At 26.3% G+C, this 20,545-nt stretch overlaps 2 protein-coding genes and 1 long non-coding RNA gene across 4 annotated transcripts; 1 reads left to right on the top strand and 2 right to left on the bottom strand.

Annotated features, from left to right (window-relative positions):
• Positions 1 to 13,035: 13,035 nt before the first annotated feature.
• Positions 13,036 to 16,268, bottom strand: LOC114126650 (something about silencing protein 10). Its single transcript, XM_027990649.2, has 10 exons — positions 16,106 to 16,268; positions 15,520 to 15,673; positions 14,700 to 14,934; positions 14,520 to 14,638; positions 14,294 to 14,456; positions 14,077 to 14,194; positions 13,828 to 14,007; positions 13,575 to 13,768; positions 13,358 to 13,512; positions 13,036 to 13,259 (listed from the first exon to the last, which is right to left on the bottom strand). The coding sequence occupies exons 1-10, from the start codon at positions 16,120 to 16,122 to the stop codon at positions 13,167 to 13,169; spliced, it is 1,428 nt and encodes a 475-aa protein (XP_027846450.2). The 5' UTR covers positions 16,123 to 16,268; the 3' UTR covers positions 13,036 to 13,166.
• Positions 16,269 to 16,319: 51 nt separating this feature from the next.
• Positions 16,320 to 18,796, top strand: LOC114126649 (DNA-dependent metalloprotease dvc-1). The gene has a single exon (XM_027990648.2). It carries the CDS (start codon positions 16,901 to 16,903, stop codon positions 18,449 to 18,451), a length of 1,551 nt encoding a protein of 516 aa, XP_027846449.2. The 5' UTR covers positions 16,320 to 16,900; the 3' UTR covers positions 18,452 to 18,796.
• A 543-nt stretch (positions 18,797 to 19,339) lies between these two features.
• LOC114126654 (uncharacterized) lies at positions 19,340 to 20,528 on the bottom strand. 2 transcript variants are annotated; one of them, XR_003592616.2, is made up of 3 exons: positions 20,043 to 20,528; positions 19,774 to 19,965; positions 19,340 to 19,701 (listed from the first exon to the last, which is right to left on the bottom strand). It is a non-coding gene; the product is annotated as an uncharacterized LOC114126654 (long non-coding RNA). The 2 variants fall into 2 exon arrangements; XR_007605439.1 differs by having other exon boundaries at positions 20,047 to 20,527.
• Positions 20,529 to 20,545: the final 17 nt, after the last annotated feature.

Below are 20,545 nucleotides of genomic sequence, written 5' to 3'. Positions count from 1 at the left end.
TAATATATTTTATAGTCTACAGTGTGACTATATCTATACATACCCATTATACGGGATATACCTATATATGTGTTAAATACAGCAAAAATAGTTTATTATTTAAACTAATAGATGAAATATATATTGTAACTGCACGAGTTATACCTATACCGGCCAAATATTTTCCATATACGCATAATATAATATTTCGGTGCTCGAGAAAGTGTCTGTCGTAAAAAAAACTAAAATACTCACAGGCAACAATTGTTCCTTAAGGACGCGCTTGTATAGGTATACCTATTATACGCTCTTTTGAACATTATTCGTGCAAAAATATACGTCTACAAGCAAGTGTTCTGATATATATTATGCTCATGATCAACCCTGCAACGAAAATCAAAATTAACCTTCAGAATGTAGCAATATAACATTTATAACATATAACATATAACATATAACATTTATTTACAGTAATATCTGCTTAAAATTTATAAATTCAATAGGTATTCAGTCTACATTTCGCCCTCCGTTATATTATTATTCCGTCTTGATTCTTGAATGTACTAGCTACCTATTTACTATTAAATATTAAAATATTATACTTTCATCTTTATTATATAATATAGGTACCTACTCGGTACTTGTACTCTATAGTATTGTTTTACAATATGTTTCTACAATTATAATTTTTTTCATTATAATATGTATCAGCTTCTGTTATAGGTACCTATATGTAAATATATAGGTTTATACATATAGGTACATAATATTCCTTTATAAGTGTAATTCGCGTTTATAATCATTATTCACATTCATAATAATATAGCTATATATATATATTTTTTTTCATATCTGCATTGTAAATTTTATAGATATAACATGTTTTTGTATTTAATTACATATCTAACTCAGATTTTTTGAATCAATGTATTAATGGTTGGATCCTAAGGTTTAACGAATTTGTTTGGAGATATAATTTTTTGTTCCTATATACAATTAGTTATAATGTAGTTATATTCTATGATTATACATTGTAATTAATATTGAGCCTATCGCATAATCGTGGTATTTAAATAAAAATAATCATAATACCTACAGATATATATTTATTATTTATATCACATTACTATTTATACGTACATGAACGTATTTATTTATTTTAAAATTTTAATTACTTATTAGTAGGAATAGAATTGTCATAGATACGATTATGTTGCTGGTATATTTTAGGTACCTAATAATAAAAACTTAAAATATATACTATATATTATATATATGTATAATAAATGTTTTAATCTACTGCAATAATAAAATAAAAGAGGATATTAAGTATCTATAGCATGTGGTCAATTCAGCATATTATGATCTACTTAAAAATATAATCTTATAGTTCGTTGACCGATATAACTGACGACTATAACATTATCAACAAATATTAAAAATATCGAGACTATAACTTTATTATTAAATATAAAATACCAGCTATTACCGTATCGATAATCCATTTGGGCAAGTGTAATTATTTGGGAGTCAAACGTTTCAGCATCATATTTATACATAGATAGAAACTATACATACATCAGCTGGTTATGAGCACAATTATAAAATATTCAAATTAATATGCATGACCTTTAATTTAAACTATTCGTTAATCGTTTATCGTTTATCATATTTATATATTATAGCTAGGTATACAATTTGTTATATGTATACACGCCCGATATATATATAGGTACCTATATAAAAAGCAAGTATATAGATCATCCGGACCAGGTAGACCATCATATAATTCTGTATTAGAGCCAAATAATTAATTATCTAAATAGTAAATAGTTAATATTGTACACTATAGATATATCCACTCAACACTATAATAGTAATCTAAATAATTAGTTGAAATCAAATAACCAATATTGTGGAACGATCTTAATAATGACAATTATTGAAGATTGTCATTTTAAAGACAAATAATTAATAAAAATGATAAAGTTAGTTAATTCACAACCGAAATAAAGTCTATATGTATAGGTTGAAACAGAAGTCAAAAACACGATTATCTAATTATATTTTATTGTATGATCTACCACTAATATTCAATCAATTTTTGTCCAATTTGCAATAAGTAGACTCCATATAGAGACATAATATAATGTGTTGATCCCGAAAAAGTTCTTGAAGTCAAGATAGAAAAAATAAGAAAATTGATATTATTCTGAAAAATTATTCATAAAAACAAAAATATTTTAAATTCATAAACCGATATACAGCTTATATAATGTACCTTTATTATATTTTAATTGTGGGGGTTTGGGAGCAAATTTAAGGAATCGTGTTGATTTTAATAGCCACTGCTGATACACCGCGACTCCGCAAATTCCATTTATACATAATTCCGCTTAATTTTAAATACAACGTTGTCATACAATTAATTATACTTTTGTTTCTATAAATTGTAATTTTTGAAAAATTAAATTTTTTCTTTATTTCTTAATAAAACGTGCAAGTACTTTCATTTAGAGGCTACTTCATCAATTGGTCAATATAAAGTTTAATGGCATGATATTATGATGCTATATTCAATGTTGTATACATTTATAATTGTATAATAAGTTTAATATACTAAACAGATATAATACATATATATATTAAACAGATAGGTAGTAATAAGTACCTATAGCTATAAAATTCACAAAAAATGATGAGCTATTAATTATACAATTTAAAAAATTCGTTATTATAAAATATATAAAAATATAATAACGACAGTTTTATTCGTATAATATACACTATATAGAGCGATTTTTACGTGCGGTGAAAACGCGCGTGTATCGCCCGAGTGCCGCGCATTACCGGGTGCCACCATCATGTATATAATATGCTTACCGCGGGCCTAAACCACTCTATAGCAGGGGTGGCCACTAACCTTAACTTTGGGAGCCGCAAATTTATAAAGTTAGTTTGAGGTGAGCCACATTGTAAAGCAATGTTTATAAAATAAGGATACATTTTTCATTTTAAATCAAATGAAGGAACATTTATTATTACATTTAATTTTAGTCTAAGTTTGGTTCAAGAGCCGCATGCGGCTCGCGAGCCTCGTTGTGGCCACCCCTACTCTATAGTGTGGCTCGGCCGGCCCTTACAATATATATTTTGTTTTCAGAATGGCAAAGTTGCATTTAAAATTATTCGAAATCGTATATATACATGGAATTTGAGTCATATATGTATATCAATGGCTATTAAAATCAACACGATTCCGAAAATTTGCGAAATCGTTCTCCTGCACCGGGGAGTTTTACCTCCGCAGTAGTTGATCTTATATGTTTAATAAATGCGTATGGCTACATGTATCTGTAGTATGATAATACGTGGAGAATAAATAATATATAAGTTTTAATGTGTACCTACATAAATTATGAATATGAAAAAAAAAATTGATACTTTTTGAATATTATAGGTACTATACTATTGGTTCCTATTTATATTGTACAACCTACAAATGCAATATGTTTATTAATTTAGTATATAGTTTATTTAATCTTAATTTTTACCTATAAACTGAGTCTTAAATGTATTCATTCGAGAGTTCAGAACGCTATATAGCATCTTAGCATCTATATATACGAGTACCTATACCTATATAACTACTGAAGTGACTATATTATATTATTGTATTATTGTAGTAATATATATATTCTATGTAGTATATGTCCAATGTCCACATTGTATTAGTGATTATATTCTATATTATAAATTATAAATGCGTGTAATAGTTTTTCTGCATTACTATATATTATTTTACTCTGATTGTTACTAATTTTGAATATCAGTGTCTTATTAAGATAAGTTTTTAATGATTTAATACTATTGTAGTATAATTAATTTTATTTAATCATTAGGTATAATTATATTAATCGTTGTATTATTGTATTATAAATTTCAAGAATGAGTTTTAATATCAATTAAAAACTAATATGTTTTCGGTTTTGACTACATTGCAGTAATTGTAAAATTATAAATTAAATTTGTTTGGTGATTATATTTTTATAATTGAAGTTACAGATAAGTTCTAATGAGTGTATTATTTCGTCTTTTAATAAATTAGAATGCTGAGATTTATCATAAAACTATAACAAAAATAAATATGTATATTAAATAAAATATTATAGGTAGGTATACCTACCTCGATTACTTCAAGTTAATTCTTTAACAGTCATAGTCAGTCATAATATAACACTTTCATTATCCCGAAAAGTATAAAGTTTTTAAAATGTATTATTTTATTTTACATAATTTAAAGTCATATAAATTTAAAACTATAGATACAATTAAAATTTTTGAAAAATATTTTAATTTTTACTTAGTATCTTTTTGTCTGATATTAATATTTTACTTAACTACTTAAATTTCAACATATATAGATTATAGATTTATATTTTTAATTTCGTATTTCGTGGAAAATATTATTAGGTATGAAAATGTTGATGAATAAAAATCGAATTCTGAACTAGTTAATTTTTTATAGAGATTTAAGTATAAAAAGTTTATAATAAGTTTATGATGGTGCACCAATGGACTTATGGATTACCTATTAATTATCTCTATATAACTGTGTAACTATAATAAAAATATTATTTTTTACTGTTTACAAGATTATCCATTCAAGTACTAAGTACCTACCTATATATCTACATAATATCTAATAAATTTCAAATCAAAAACATTCAAAAACTTATTGATATTAAAAAATAATTATTTTGTAATGACTTAAGGTTATGTATAATAAATTAATAAAATGTTTTTAAAAACAAAACTATTTAGAGTGTATACTGTTTAAAAATAATCTACTGGCGTATTATTAGACGAAAAATTTATACGCTTGCTAGCTACTGTTACTATAGTGTTACTTAAGCGTTATTTACACGATGTTAGTTTACTAGCGACTAAGCGACTATAGTAAGCTAGTTCACTATCGTATAGTAAAAAAAATATTGAATAATGAGTGTGCAAATAAACTATAGTAAACTATATTTTGATAATAATATACTATAGTTTGCGAGCTAAGTTGAAACATTTCAACTTTACTATAGCATAGGCGCCCGGAAGGGGGGGTAAGCTGGGGCATTTGCTTCCATTTGCCCCCTTTGGCTTTTCAAAAATACGTTGTAAATTGAATATTTAAAGATAATAATTACTATTTTTTTTATAACAAATCATAACATTGCCCCCTCCTAACAAAATTCAAAATTTCTGCGGGCGCCTATGTTTACTAGTAAACTAGCGTGATATTAAACTATAGTAAACTATAAATAGCGCTATAAACTACCCAGTAGAATCGTGTATACCACGCTTTATATATCTGCAAGACTTTATTTCACTATTTTATTATATACGAATAATATAAAAATATTTTTACTAATTATTGTTGCTATTTTTAATCAATAATAGCTGATACAATAAGTATAACATTTATTTATATTTCATGTATACCTACGTTTAATGATTAGAAAATAACAATATACAAAAACATTGTACCAGCTATTTATAATAACACCAAAACTTCTACCGGAAACTGTTACTTATTGTTATTCTATTAACTTATATATATATATATATATATATATACGTGGAAAGGTAAGTAAAATATCTATATGTATTTATAATTTAAATAAATTAACATATATAGTTTGTAGTAAGCGATATTATCTTAATTCTCCCGACGCCTACTCCTATACTCTCTTCGTGTAAATGCGCACAGAAAAAATAATAAACCACAATATTACAATATTTAATTCATAACGACTTTGGGTAGGTACAACTCATTTTCGACGGTATTTTGTTCCTTCTACCGAAAGGATTGAACTTATAAATATACAACATGGTTTTAACCGAGTTTAAGTACCTTATTGCTGCTTTCTTTTCGATAAAAAGAGTTAATATGGAAATTTAATGTGACATAATTTTTTTTTTGTACTATTATATTATAATACATTCTTTGACACTCATCGATAGATTACAGAACAGACTTTTAAATTTTAATTAGGTATTTTATACGATTAAACTATTATTATTTTTTATTATTATTACTATATAGTACATAACATAAACCTCGGCATCTGGCCCATTGACAGATAATTGCTATAAGGTACTTATGCAGTTATATACATATATATATACTATGATATTGCGTTATCATAAGCGCATTGCGTCAGTATATATATATACATATTATATATATATAATTATAATAAATAGTATCTCAAAAACGTATAATACTTTTTGAGTAAATTGAGTTTTAAAGATTTCAGTATGATGATAAAACATCAATAATAAATCAAAAAGTATTTTATGTAAACATTTTAAACTTTGATACCTGATACTGAATTGATTATATATAATATACCTAGCTAATACTAATATTTATAATTGATAGTGTAATTTATAGTAGGTACCTAAGTTATTTTATGCTTATTTACAATGTTAAAATATAATAAACAATTTTTTTTTGTAATATTTAATTGCTTTCTTGACTTATTGTTATCACCTATACATACTAATGAATTTAAATGATTGTCATATTACCTAGCTATTCTAATAAGAAATAACTATAAGTCATAGATATAAGAAATAATAGGTATCTAGATTCTAGGTATATATTATATAAGTATACCAAATGTAAGGAGCAAATGATTCAAGTCACAATTCAATGACATTGCAAAAATAGAGCTAACATTCAACCTACATTAGTTAAAAACCCTCCCTATAGTCCCATGGACTCCAGGCCAAACATTATGGAAGTTAAAAGCCCTCAAGGCTAGTGATGATAGTTAATGTAATAGGTACTTTATAGTTTATTTAATTTGAATTATGATTTTCAAGTTAACGTATAATATTATACCTAATATTAATGTTACCTAGTATATACATTAATACTTGTAAAGAAAAGGGAACAAATGTCATAATTGCAGGCAAAACATATTTCGGACTTTTACCAACATTGATTATTGTTTATCGGTACTTTATCCTAAGATTCACCAAATATCTTTTATACAGTTTCAAATTTATTGTACAATTTTTCTTTAATCAATATATACAATTTAATTATTATTCAATTTAAATAGGTTAATAATAAAATAATCACGGTCACGATATGCTTACTGTGGGTTATGCCTTATATATATGCGTTATAAATTATTATTTTTACTTACAATTTATTATCCTGTTTTTGTGTAAGTACTTCTATTCGATTTATGTGTAGTTATTATTGAAGAATTGTTCTCAATGTTCTCACATGATGGAAATAGACTATTCCATTGAACGTCTCGTAATATACCTAGGCTGCAATTTATACATACAAAATTTGAAATGTAACGCAATTTACAGTGACCCCTAGCTAATTACCAGGGCGCAATCGTATTTCACCGACAATAGACGGGGGTAGATAGAGATAAAGGATCTAAAACATATTTAAAATAAATAGATCAGAACTTAACGACAGTTATAATTATTCTATTATACCTAGTAAATACTTATAACTGAAATTTATTATAATACTTATAATTTATAAATAATGTAACTTCAAAATTTATTATAGAAGGCGTGGCTGTGTCGAAATCTTACGGAGTTCGGTAGTCAGTACTCATGAACCTAACTATATTACTGTGTAATGAACTGTTGTTCTTACAGGATGTGTATAGGCAAAAAGGCTTTATACAGTAGCGTAGTCAGCGGGTAGGCCTAGTAGGCTTTTTTGTTGTGTACGAATGTTATTTTATCGGTCAGCAGTTAGTTATGTGTACCTATAGTGTTCTGTTACATAAAATCGTTATACAGAATGTTTCATTAAAAACTTCAGATTTAAATTGGCCGGTAATTTTTGTTTTCATTGGTTGGCTAACATTATTTTTTTGCTTAAAAATATTATTGGTGAACAATTCGTAATAATGAGATGCTATGAAAGTTTTTTTTATTTATTTTGTTTTTGTATAAGTGTATAACAATGACTCTGCGACTTACTGTTGAAGAAAACTCTGATAAAAACTGTTTCTTGGTTGAAAAGTGATCTAGTTGTGACTTGTAGTGACTGCGTTGATGCCTAGGCGTTTAGCATCTTGCACTGAGCCTGTTTCCACAAATTGACTAAATTTGTCGTTAGTCAACGAACTGTTGACTTATTTAGCGCTTTATTTTTTCATCCATGACCTATAAAAGATTACGCGCTGTTTCGGCATAACTTTCATTGTGACAATAAAACGTATTAACGATCAAAACGCGTTCCTCAATAGTATTTAATAATAATCGCACCATATAGTTATAATATAAACAAAATTAATCAAAAAACTTTCACAGCATCTCATGGCGGATATAGTTAACAAATGATATTTTTAAACAAAAACAAGTCCGCCAACTTACGAAACAAAATTACCGGGTAATTTAAATCTGGTATTTTTAATGAAGCACTCTATGTATATGTTCAGTGTTCACTATATAATAATATATTATATTATATCTTACAGTAATTTCGCCATATCTCGAATCCTCGTCCTCATTATCGTCGTGTTTGTCCGAGTCGATATACTTTTTTTCTTTTTTAAATCTTTTTTTTTTTTTTACATAAAAATTGTGCATCACTCTGTGAAAGCTGACGTGAAAATAGAATTTACCTGATATGTCGTGGAAGATTAGCAGCAGAAAAAAGGGTCAAGGGACTGTCTCTAGGAAGTTTGGCAGTGACACGCATCTCTACTTTTGTACACGCAGATAGTTATTATTTTCTGCAGATAAGTAACTCATAATTCATGTAAGAGTTTATCTATTGATTTAACCAAATAGAATAATATTTTATTTGTATGTTTTGTCCTTCATATAATATAATGAATGGTTTACAACATAATTGATTGAATACATTGTAATAAATTGTTCATGTAATTAGGTAGGTATGTCATATGTAAGTAAGATAACATGTTCTTATAATATTGAATATCATGTAATAGTTATGCAATGGATAATAAATATAGGTAATTGATTATACTCATTAATCACTCATGCTACTAACAAAAAATACTAACACAATATTTGGTTGGATTATATCTGCAAGATACCAAACAAAAATTAATAAGTTATTGATAATCACCGAAATAATAACTCTTAGCCTTATAGCTGTTAACAACTTACTTAAAATTAGCTATTAAGTATATTATATATTTGCCTTCAAAAAAAAAAATATATATACCTATATAATAACAAATATGACTCCTGAAACTTGATTGGGGGATACTATATATATATATCTACCCCTAACTACCTATCACACTTGCACCTACAATCTACATATCTATAATAGTCATATTGGTATAAAACTATTTTTTTTTATAATTTTGTTACTATTATACCAATACAGCAATTTCTTATAGGTACCTACTCGTATAAAGTGGTGTAATTGTGTAAACTGTAAATATCGGTTATTTATTGATAAATGATAATTAGAATTTATAGAATTTATTATTTTGTAATGTATCTACCTATAAATATCTAAGTAAAACTTTTGTATCAGAAAGAAATGTAACAAAGAACGTCTATTAATAAATAATAATCATAGACCTAATTATACACTAGTAAGTTGTAGATATATAAAGTTTATAGTAAAGTAAATGGTAATAATTAACAATTTTAATAACAGAATTTCTTAAAATACAATGTATATTCTTATAAGTATAAGTTTTTTTTTTTAAAAAAACTCTCAGCAACAGTACATACAGTTCATTAATTATCAAAAAAGTATAGGTACCTTTATAAATAAATATATTATATGTATATATATTTATTTTTTTAATATTTATATGCATTAAAATATAATAAGATGATTTTTTTAAAAAATCGATCAGAAAAAAAAACAATATTGATAACTATTGCTATTTGCTATCTATTAATGTACAACAGTTTTTTTCTAGCGCCATGGAGGCAATGCGAAAGCAGTTCCCGCGGCGTCGTTGCAGTTAAAAAATGAAAATAAAAGGTATAACAGTTTTACAAAATACGAATAAAATAAGAGCAATTTAATCATTGCATTTTTACCATATTTTTAAAATTCAACAAGGGTCAAGTATACATTTTAAAGAAGAGTTCGATTAGGTCAAACGAAAATTAAAAGTTTCCAAAATCCAAGTAAACCTACCTATTTTACGGACAGCGGTTACCTACTATATGCAAGCACATTATAGAAAATAAATAGATAGAATAATTTATTATGCATAGGTATAAATGTATAATAGATAAGTAGATAACCGTATAAAACATAAATAATAATAATAATTAAACGATTAAATAAAAAATATTACAACATTGATTACGAAATTCATTAGAATTAACATCAAACTCTTAAATTTCCAATTTTTATATCATATTAGGTATAATATATAAGCATGCCGCCTATTTGGCGGTACTCGATTATGGTTGCAATACAATTTATTAGCGGTTCGTGAATAGGACTTAAACGACAAACGTCATTAAAATAAAACATATAATAGTATAATAGGTACCTTCCCTATAAATGTAATGTATTACGCGGAAAAAAATATTTTATTATAATCGATTATTATCCAATTTTATCTTTTTCTTGTATCATATTAAATGACCTGCACCATTATAGCCTATAAGTATATACACGTTATTGTACGTGATATTTATGCACCTATATCGACTAACGTATATGTATATAATGTATAGTCAAATTTTTGTATCGTTCAGTCTCGACATGTATTGAAGAATGTACACGTTATATTATGTTTTTTTGTTACCTATAGATTTGGACAAGAGCGACCGCCCGTCGAGAAATGCTGCGCGTTTATTAGAATTCGGACCATCCGAGCGAAAATTCTAAAGGACACCTCTGTATTTCACCTTTGATATTAAACGATCTTCTTGTACATGTAATAATTTTAAAACGGTTACCCATTGAACATCAAAACCCATTTTCGTTACTCTTGGAAATACTTTGATATATATATAGTTATTTGCTTAACGATCAAAAAATATAAGTACAAATGGCACAATATATTAAATATGTGTAGTGTCTATACATATATATATAGAAGGTAGTATAAAACTAAAATATATTATATTCGTTTTATGTATATCTATCAGTGCAGTTTAATATTCTTGTATCTATATTCTATACACTTAAAACATCGGTTACCTATATTATGTATACACTAAACAGTTCATTTCAAACTGCAATATTAATGTCAGTTAGGTATGTCACAGACTCCCAAATGGAACTCCATTATTCCGAAATTTTATCATTTGGTCGCGGTATAAAAAGTTATGTTTTTTTCACATACAAGTTTAATGCTAGGCATATATTTAAAAGCATCTGTTTAAAATCCCAATGAATAAAAATGTAAAGTTAAAATATAAAAAAAACCAAGTATGTTAAAATAATTTATGCAAAAAGAACGCCTATCTCTACTTATATTAATTGTTGAAAATATTTTATTGAATAGGTATTATTGATATACATTGCAAGTCTGCAATTACGCTATTTACGTTATATTTATTATATTTATACCATCATAGGTACAATATATTATAGTGTATTTTTGCGATAAATATGGAATAAATAACTTAAAATAGTCTACATTTAGATACCTAATACGTAATGATGTTAAAAATATTTAAATATATTATTATACAATATTTTTATAATTCAATATTCAGCTGTGATATGATTAATTTATTTTTACCATAATTTAAAAAAACCACATACGAATATAGCAGGTAATATTGATACCTATACGTAGTACTGATACCAATATAAGGGATGGGAACAACTTTGTCTCCTATTTTATGAATTTTTAGTCAAATTACTTGATACAAAGTTCCTCATAAGTTAGTCTTAAAGTGATTAAAAAATTATACGAATGCATAGGCAGAATTTTTTTTATTAGTATTTGAAGTTCAAATATTGACAAAAATTCGTCAAAATCATGAATATCTGCATATTATTTTGTAATTGAAAATTCATAAAATTGTTTGTATTTATATTTTAGGTTAACAAATTCAACACTAAGTTTTCCATAAGTTTTTCTTCAAATAGCTATAGAGAAAACTTGAAGCGTTATTATTGGAAAAATGTTATGAGCGTTTGAATTTTAAATTTTTAGGAAATCGATTAACGATAACGATTTTTTTTCAAACGAGTCAAACGAATTTAAATATTTGTTATAAATTATAATTCAAAAAGTATAAGCGTATAGATACTTGAAAATGTTACCAGTTATTTAGATTGGAATTTTTAGACCGACTTTTTTAAAGTAAACCTAACTTTATTTTTATTTGTTTTATGTCATCTTCTGTATCTCTAAGTCCGTTTGAACGAAGTACTTTTAGAGAAATAATCCCTCAGATTTACCAAAACCTAGTCCAACTGTTCAAGGAAGAGTCTGATTTCTACCTATCTCAAATTTACGTCATGAAGCAAAACTCTTCCTAGTCCTCCACCATGAAACCAAAACACACCAGCCAATTTCATCGCCTTTAGTGACAAGACGCGAGATGTGTCCTATCTCTCCGGTCCCCGTGCATATGACTTGAAGGTTTTCCAGCCTTATCTAGACCATGACTATGTATCTCCTGTTCTACCAACTCCACCGCCACATCGCCTATCAAAAAGTGGATTTTACCCTCTACACACATTTTACCAACAACAATTATTTGGTCAACCAAAATTGGATGAAAAAGATCAAAAATATACACCTCAACCACGTAGATATGCCGTTTGCCAGTTTAACAATATATGACAACTACTGTGTGGACAGAGACAAAAAGAATTTGTTCCCAAAAACAGTGAGTGAACTACACTATTTAAATAGAACGTTATAACACAAATCATTTTTTAATTGATTATAGCTATTTTAAAAAAAATTTCACTGTAATTCTTAATAGAGTATAGTAAATAACATATTATCTAATAGAAATGCTATGTTAAGTTTAAACAATATTTAATTGTATTTCAAAAACTATGTTTTGATTTATATAAGCTAAATAATATTACTATTATCATCACTTATGATTTTTTATTAAAAAAACACAACAGTATTGATATTTCTTAAAAAAAAAAAAAAATCATTAGGAATATTTTTTTTTATAAATTTACCATATATTACCACAAACAAAAACATTGTAAATTAAGCTTTAATTTTTATGCTCTTAGACAGATTAACTTTAATACCAGAAATTTCACCATCATAACGACGAATTTCTTTACGTGGCTCTGAAATCTGAAATGAAATATATACAAATATTAATAAACTTATAAATAACTTATAATCATAAGGAATTCCAAAAATAAAATTTGATATAAATTAATTTAGCTGACCTGTCCCTTCCTACGGATTTTGGCTTTACGATATTTCATACGATTTTTCACTCTTGGATTTCTAAGTTCTTTCTTACGTCGAGGCGTAAGTCCTTTGTTTTTAGCTATTTGATAAGTTATACCACGTTTTTCATCAGTGGTCACCATTGGTTCTTCTATAAAATAAATAATTTGTTATTAAAATACTAATATTTATAATATTATATTAGTATTATACCTTTAACTTCTATTCCATCTTCTTCTTCTTCATCTTCACTATCCTCAAATTTATTTGATTGGTTGACATTTACATTTTGCAGAATATTTTCCTTGGGTTTAACAATATCAACAGTTTTTTCAGTTTTTTGAACTGGTTTTGTGAGTAGATTAAGTAATTTTTTTGGTTTATTTTTACTCGCCTTAGAGTTAGATCTAAAATTAAAAAAAAATATTAAGTAATAAATATGTGTTTAAATTGAACAATTTCTTACTCTACTATATTGATATTTGACAATATTTGATCAATCTGAGGTAATATTAATGTTTCAAATTGTTTATCCTGTTCACACAACATTTCACGGTATCGAAGTAATCTATTCATAATAGGATGATTTTGTACTGGTTTACGAACAGATTTCATAAGAAAATAGAATCCAATATTGGTACAATAACTAAAATAATAACAAAAATATAAAATAAGAATAATTTCAACAATTGTTGATGTAAAATATCACTATTACTTCAATATAATTTCAAAATAACATTGCGTATATTCTGTAAACCGACTCTTTGGTAAGTCCCCAGATCTAACTAATTTCAAAAAAGGAGATAATTTTTCTTGTACTCTTCCCATGTACGCTATAATTAATAATGTTATTATATGATTTATTAACATATAACAGATTATAAAAATTCTTATTTTAAAGAAAATAATGTTAAATGTTGATAAATAATTACTTTTAAAATCTGTGATTAGTCCAAAAAGTTCAGGTGATTCTTTCATTAACAATTTTCGTTTTTCACGATCACTCATTGAACTCAAATCTTTTTTAACGGTCATCATTTGTGTTATGTCACTTGTGTCAGTCCCTTCTTTTACATTATCTGTTACTTTAGTTCCCTATGAATAATAAACAAAAAATAAAAAACATTCTGTAAATAAATTTTACTTACAACAACTTACAATAAAAAGTTCACTGTCGAGGTCTACATTTTCTAATTCAGACATCATTCTTTGATGTATTTTACGCGCTTCTTCTTCTTCCATTTTAGCAGTTTCTTCGTCCTCTTCTCCCTCAAAACCTAAATAATATATTTAATTAAATTATATAAAATTATTAATAATTAAATATAATTATGTTACCTCCATGATCTTTATCTAAGTAGTCCGTATTATAAAACGATCTTCTTAGTTGACCCCAAGCTTTGTCATTAGGTAAATCATCTGAACCACTTTCTGCACCTTCTATATCACTATCATTAATATTTTTCTCTTCTTCGTCATCTGAATGTTGTTCATTATCATTTTCAACTTCTTCATCATCTTCTTCACTATCTTCATACTGATCTAGTTTGTTACGTAGTGGAAATACTTCTTCCTAATTACACGAGTAAACTAATTATAAGTATTCACTTTAAGATTTCTAATTATTTTTAATGTATTGTGTTTATATATACAAATCTTTAAAATATCTGAAATAATTTATTATGTAACAAATATTAAGTTCATAAGTTAAAAATAAATTCAATCTATAAATGTTTACTTAAATAATTTTCTTTTTTTACAAACAAAAATACAAGAATTCAAGAATTATTGGGTACAAATATTCATATTATACTTGATACAACCAAATAAAAACTATTTCATTAATTCATTCTACTGCAGAAAATAAAATTTCTTAATTCAGTCTTATCAATTTAAATTGTTTATGTTACGTTATAGAAAAATAATTATTTTTATAATTTATGTAAGATTAAGGGCCGTTCCTACAATGTTCGGTTAGTGCCTGATAACGCTAACTGGAAGAATTTATCATGAGTTAACCGATAGAATTCTACCGGTTAGTCTTAACCGAACATTTTAAGAACAGCCCTAAATGAAATGGTAACAAAGAAGTAGTTAGATTTTAACATGGAAGCAATAATATGGAAATTGTATACTATATTAATAGTGTAAAAATTACTTCGCTCTCCTCATCTGAATCATATGGTCCTTGAGCTAATTCTTTTCGTGTCTTTTCTAGAAGAAGCTTTTCGTTTTCGTCATAATCACTCTCTGAATTTTCACCATCAAAATCTACAGAAGCGTCATCATCGCTTTCTTCTTGTTTGCGTCCCCTTAAAAAAATTATTTTATATTAAATAATAAATTATACAATTTAAAAACAAAAATATATAGATGCAACTAAATAAATTGTATAAATTGTGTTAATTAAATAAATTCATTAAATCAATGCTTAAATGGCACTAACTAAATTTATCTTTAATTACCAGTGTAAAACTGCAATTTCTTTAGATATTCTCTCTACTAATTTAATTAATAAAAATAATTTTAAGCAAAAATATTAGATACACATAATTATTAATCCTGAAAGTTATAAAATAATATAAATCACTGTTGTTTCATACACATAGTTTTTATATATAATAAATTATTGGTAAAATGCAATTTATTTTAGATAAAATAACTAACCAACACTGTATTCTTAATTTAATAAAAGCATAGGTAGTAGTGTAGTACCTAATTAATATTGATTCAAATATACTTACCAAGGTTTCTTTTTCATTGTAGTTTTTTTGTATAATAATTTATTACTTTATTCTATTAATTATTTAAATAATTATAAGTTACAGCACATTTGACTTGGGACCTTTTTATATTTTATATTGTTTAAAATTTAAATGATTACACTATTCATGTTGCGGTTGCCCCACAAATATAATATATCTGTGTAGTGTGTGTTGCCCCGTGTATTGTGTATACCGCGTGAATATTTCTTATCTATGCGTGATAGATTATTCTTATCTATACAGAATATAACAATATCTACCATGGTTCAATAATATCAGAACCATAGAGTATAATATTTATACTCTATGGGGTTAGGTTATCTGAGATCGTCTTATCTACTGTTCTTACTTTTTAGTGATAAAAACACTTGTTCGTTGTTTTCAAAACATATTTATAAAAACTACGAAACTACCACGTACCGACGTACCTATTCAAGTTTAAATATAACTGTTTTATAGTGGTTAAATAATTAACTATAGTGCTTATGTAAGGATTAGTAATACTATACTTGATGTCATAACTTGCAAGTTATTTGGATAGTATATTCATAATTCGTATGTTATTCAGTGTTCATAAATTCTAATCTGTGCTTACTCTTAACTTCGATGGTCATTTCACATTCACATTTTCACACTGTACAGTTTAAGATCCAGCGTTTCTGTCATAGTCTGATAATTAAAAATTTAGTTTGATGGTCTCATTATAGATAATCTCATTTTAATTGCTTTAGTAAGTAATATTCAATTTAGTTTATAAATACTTTGTATTTTAAAATGGATACAAGCAATGATTATTTATTCGCTCTACAATTACAAAACGAGCTATCCAATTTTGAGGACAATGAAACACTATCTTTTATAGATTTAACAAAACCTACAACCAGTTTGGCTTCTGGCCCTAGTAGTAGTAATACAGTTGATTTAACTGATATCAGTACTATTGTCAAAAAACAAAAGCGTAATGCAACTAATGCTATTGATAATATACCTCGATCAATTAAACGATCATACACTCAAAATTTAGATGCTACCGAAAGTGTAGTAGATCATTCTTGGGAAATGTTAGATCCAAATCCAGATATACACGGTTTATTTTTGGCATTTAATCGACAGTATTTTTGGAGTACATTGGACTCGGTCATGGTACAATGGAGTAAAAGGATGACAGTCTGTGCTGGTTTATGTAGATATCAGAATGGATTTTGCTCCATAAGCCTCAGTGAACCGCTTTTAAAACTTAGACCTCGAAAGGATTTAGTTGAAACGCTATTGCACGAAATGATACATGCATATTTGTTTCTTACTAATAATAAAGATCATAGAGATAGAGATGGGCATGGGCCAGAATTTTGTAAACATATGTACCGGATAAATGTAGGAGCTGGCACTAAAATATCAATTTATCACGATTTTCATGATGAAGTAAAGTTATACAAAACACATTGGTGGAAGTGTAATGGACCTTGTCAATATAATAAGCCATTTTATGGATATGTAAAAAGGAGTATGAATCGTGCACCAGGGCCAAATGATAATTGGTGGTCTAATCATCAAGCTAATTGCAATGGAATTTTTATTAAAGTTAAAGAGCCTGAAGGTTATGGGTTGAAAAAAAAACCCACTGCTCCAAAACAATCTGATGTCAAACCTGTTAATAAAATTACAAATTTTGTTACAATATTGAATCCGCCAATAAACAAAGTTCTTCATGATGGTTCTGAAACAAATTCCAAATCAAAAGAGAATGATCAAAAGTTTCAATTAGATAACAAATCAAATTCACCCACTAAAAAAGATTCTGAACAGAATGCTAATATGTCTTCTAAATCTGATGAATTCAATAAACAAAATGCTCAACAAGATTTATGTTTAAAAGATCTAGATGAAACTACATTATGTCCTATTTGCAATGAACCTGTGTTTACAGATTGGTTGAATGACCATTTACAAAATTGTGATCAATTGAAAGAGATGTTTGGCAATGAAATTAATGATAAATGTAAATGCCCAGCATGCAATGATACAATTGATAGATCGTTAATGAACGAACATTTAAATAATTGTAAAATGTTAATAAATGTGTTTGAAAATGACTCTGTGGATATTCCTGAAGATACCAATTATGTGAACTGTCCATGCTGTGAAAAAATGGTTAAAGAAAGTAATATTAATACACATTTAGATATTTGTATGTCGACAGAAACGCCAACTACACTAAAGCCAAATGTTGATAATAATAATTTGAAATGCCCATGCTGTGAAAATATATTTAAAAATGTTATAGAGTTAGATGATCATATAGATAACTGTTTGTCAGTATGTTAATAATCATGATTTATTTTATATTTCACTTATTTTTATATTTGCTATGTTACATAAAATGTTTATTTATATTTCATTCATTTTTTTCTTCATTGTATTTAAGATATAAATAATCCTTAACTATAGAAAATCCAAAAAATATTGTTTTATGTATTTGTATTTTAAATGATTTGTATAGAAAGTATCCCAGAAAGTATTAAAGTTAAATCAAAGCTCATAAACTTATAATTCAACTTAATTAAAATTACATATTTGTGCGAGAAAAATGTCTGATTATTTTGTAATTGTCTTTATATCAAATACATATATGTATATTTTATAATATTTTTATAAATTTTATTTGGTTCAGTATAATAATAATAATAATTTGATTGATATTAATAATTGGTATTAATGCGTTAATATGCAAAATATTTTGTTAACAACTAAAAAATAAAAAATAATAAATGTTGTTACATAATTATATTAATACTAATTATTATTATAAATAATTGTATCATTTAACTAATTTATAGTATAATGAATAATAAATTCTGTTATGTATAAAAATTGTTTTTTAAATTAATTTTTATTTCCGTTGTTATTATTAATTTACAAACAGCACTATCAAAAATATTTTGTGACCAATATGACACATAGATTGGGAAATAGTGCTTTAAACTATTCTGCTGAGAGCATGATAAAACCTTACACCGGAACATGGTAATCTTATGAAAATATTTATGAAGTCTCCAATAAAGTAACTCTCGCAAGTACTTAGCTTAATTTAATGGTAAATAAATATCATATTCTAGTTATTTTGAAGTTAATGCTAATGTCAATATTTAGGTTTATTAGTCTTAATTATATTTTTTTTAATAATAATATATAATTAAAGAATATAAAAACGTATTCAGTGTTCACAGAAACAAGAAACGCTTGCACTATATTTAGCAGTAAGTTATGCATGTTTTTGTTAATTTTCAAATTATGTAAATGAGTCAATTTGGCAAACAATTTTTCTGATTGACAATTTGATTAATTTGTGTATTCTATACATTTATGTAAACACTGACAGAGAGCGTGAACGTCACCGTCACAGGTGGTAGCAATCGTTGCCGCCTCCAGTGTGTGTAGTGTTTTGGAAGTGTTTGTCGGCCCATCTACGCTGTCTTTGTGAGGTAGTGCCAAAACGAATTATTACTTACTTTTGTGCGATTGTTATATTAAATAAACAAATCCTTGTGTATGAAAATTTGTTAAGCTTATTTGCGCTAAAGTTAACATATGCACCAGAATTAAATTTTTTGTCTAGTCTTTATACAGGTTAAATTGTTATTACTCACTATTTATTAAGTAAGAAATAATAGTTTGAGTTAGATCAGCGGTTCCCAAACATTTTTTTTTGCAGTGCCCTGCTGTGAATGTCATGAAACACAGAAGAAAAAAAAATAGGTCTATAAATTTTAAATTATTTATTATGAGTCGTAGACTGAGGTGCCATTAGGAAGTGTTTCGCGGTGCACAGTTTGGAAACCCTGGAGTTAGATAAATGAATTTTAATTTTTTGTTTAGAAATGAGTTGTAGATAACAAATAAAAAAAAATGTTTGTACCTACTATTTAATCCCTTATTATTCAGCATATTCTAGATTTAGAGTACAAATTAATACATAAAAGTGATTTGATAACATTTAACCAACTAAAGTATGTTATTAAAAAAAAGGATTTTTATTAAAATTAAAATTAAGTTGTGTCGTGCAAGCGTGAAGTTAAAAAAGGTAGTGCAATTTATAACTAGTAATCTGTACTGTGTAAAAAAATATAATTATTGACAATAACCAATTTTTGTCAGGCAACATTCATTTGTCAATTGTCATCCCCACCAAGTCAGTTTATATACTCTCCGTGTAGTTTAACCACACTCTTGTGGAATTTGTCATTTAGTCAGCTACTGAGTATATTATTTTAGCTTAAATAGAGTATATATTTTGTAAGCAACCCGAGTCAAAAAATATTAATAATGTACTATTAATATGAACACTGTATTTGGACATAAAAATATATTCAACAATTATTTGTAAGCTACTTTCTGACATTTATGTTTAAAAGAATTATT

This window comes from Aphis gossypii, chromosome 3, assembly GCF_020184175.1.
Source record: "Aphis gossypii isolate Hap1 chromosome 3, ASM2018417v2, whole genome shotgun sequence".
Taxonomy (NCBI): Eukaryota; Metazoa; Arthropoda; class Insecta; order Hemiptera; family Aphididae; genus Aphis; species Aphis gossypii.
Note: the sequence above shows the minus strand (reverse complement) of the source record. Positions and strands in the feature narration are given on the sequence as shown.

Excerpts from the sequence above, each read along its gene's own strand:
- LOC114126650 (XM_027990649.2), bottom strand. Across the intron at positions 14,935-15,519 it reads ATTCAGATGAGGAGAGCGAA|GAAGAAGTATTTCCACTACG; the intron begins GTAATTTTTACA and ends TCGTGTAATTAG. Across the intron at positions 14,639-14,699 it reads CTTAGATAAAGATCATGGAG|GTTTTGAGGGAGAAGAGGAC; the intron begins GTAACATAATTA and ends TATATTATTTAG.
- LOC114126649 (XM_027990648.2), top strand. The coding sequence starts at position 16,901 with ATGGATACAAGCAATGATTATTTATTCGCTCTACAATTACAAAACGAG.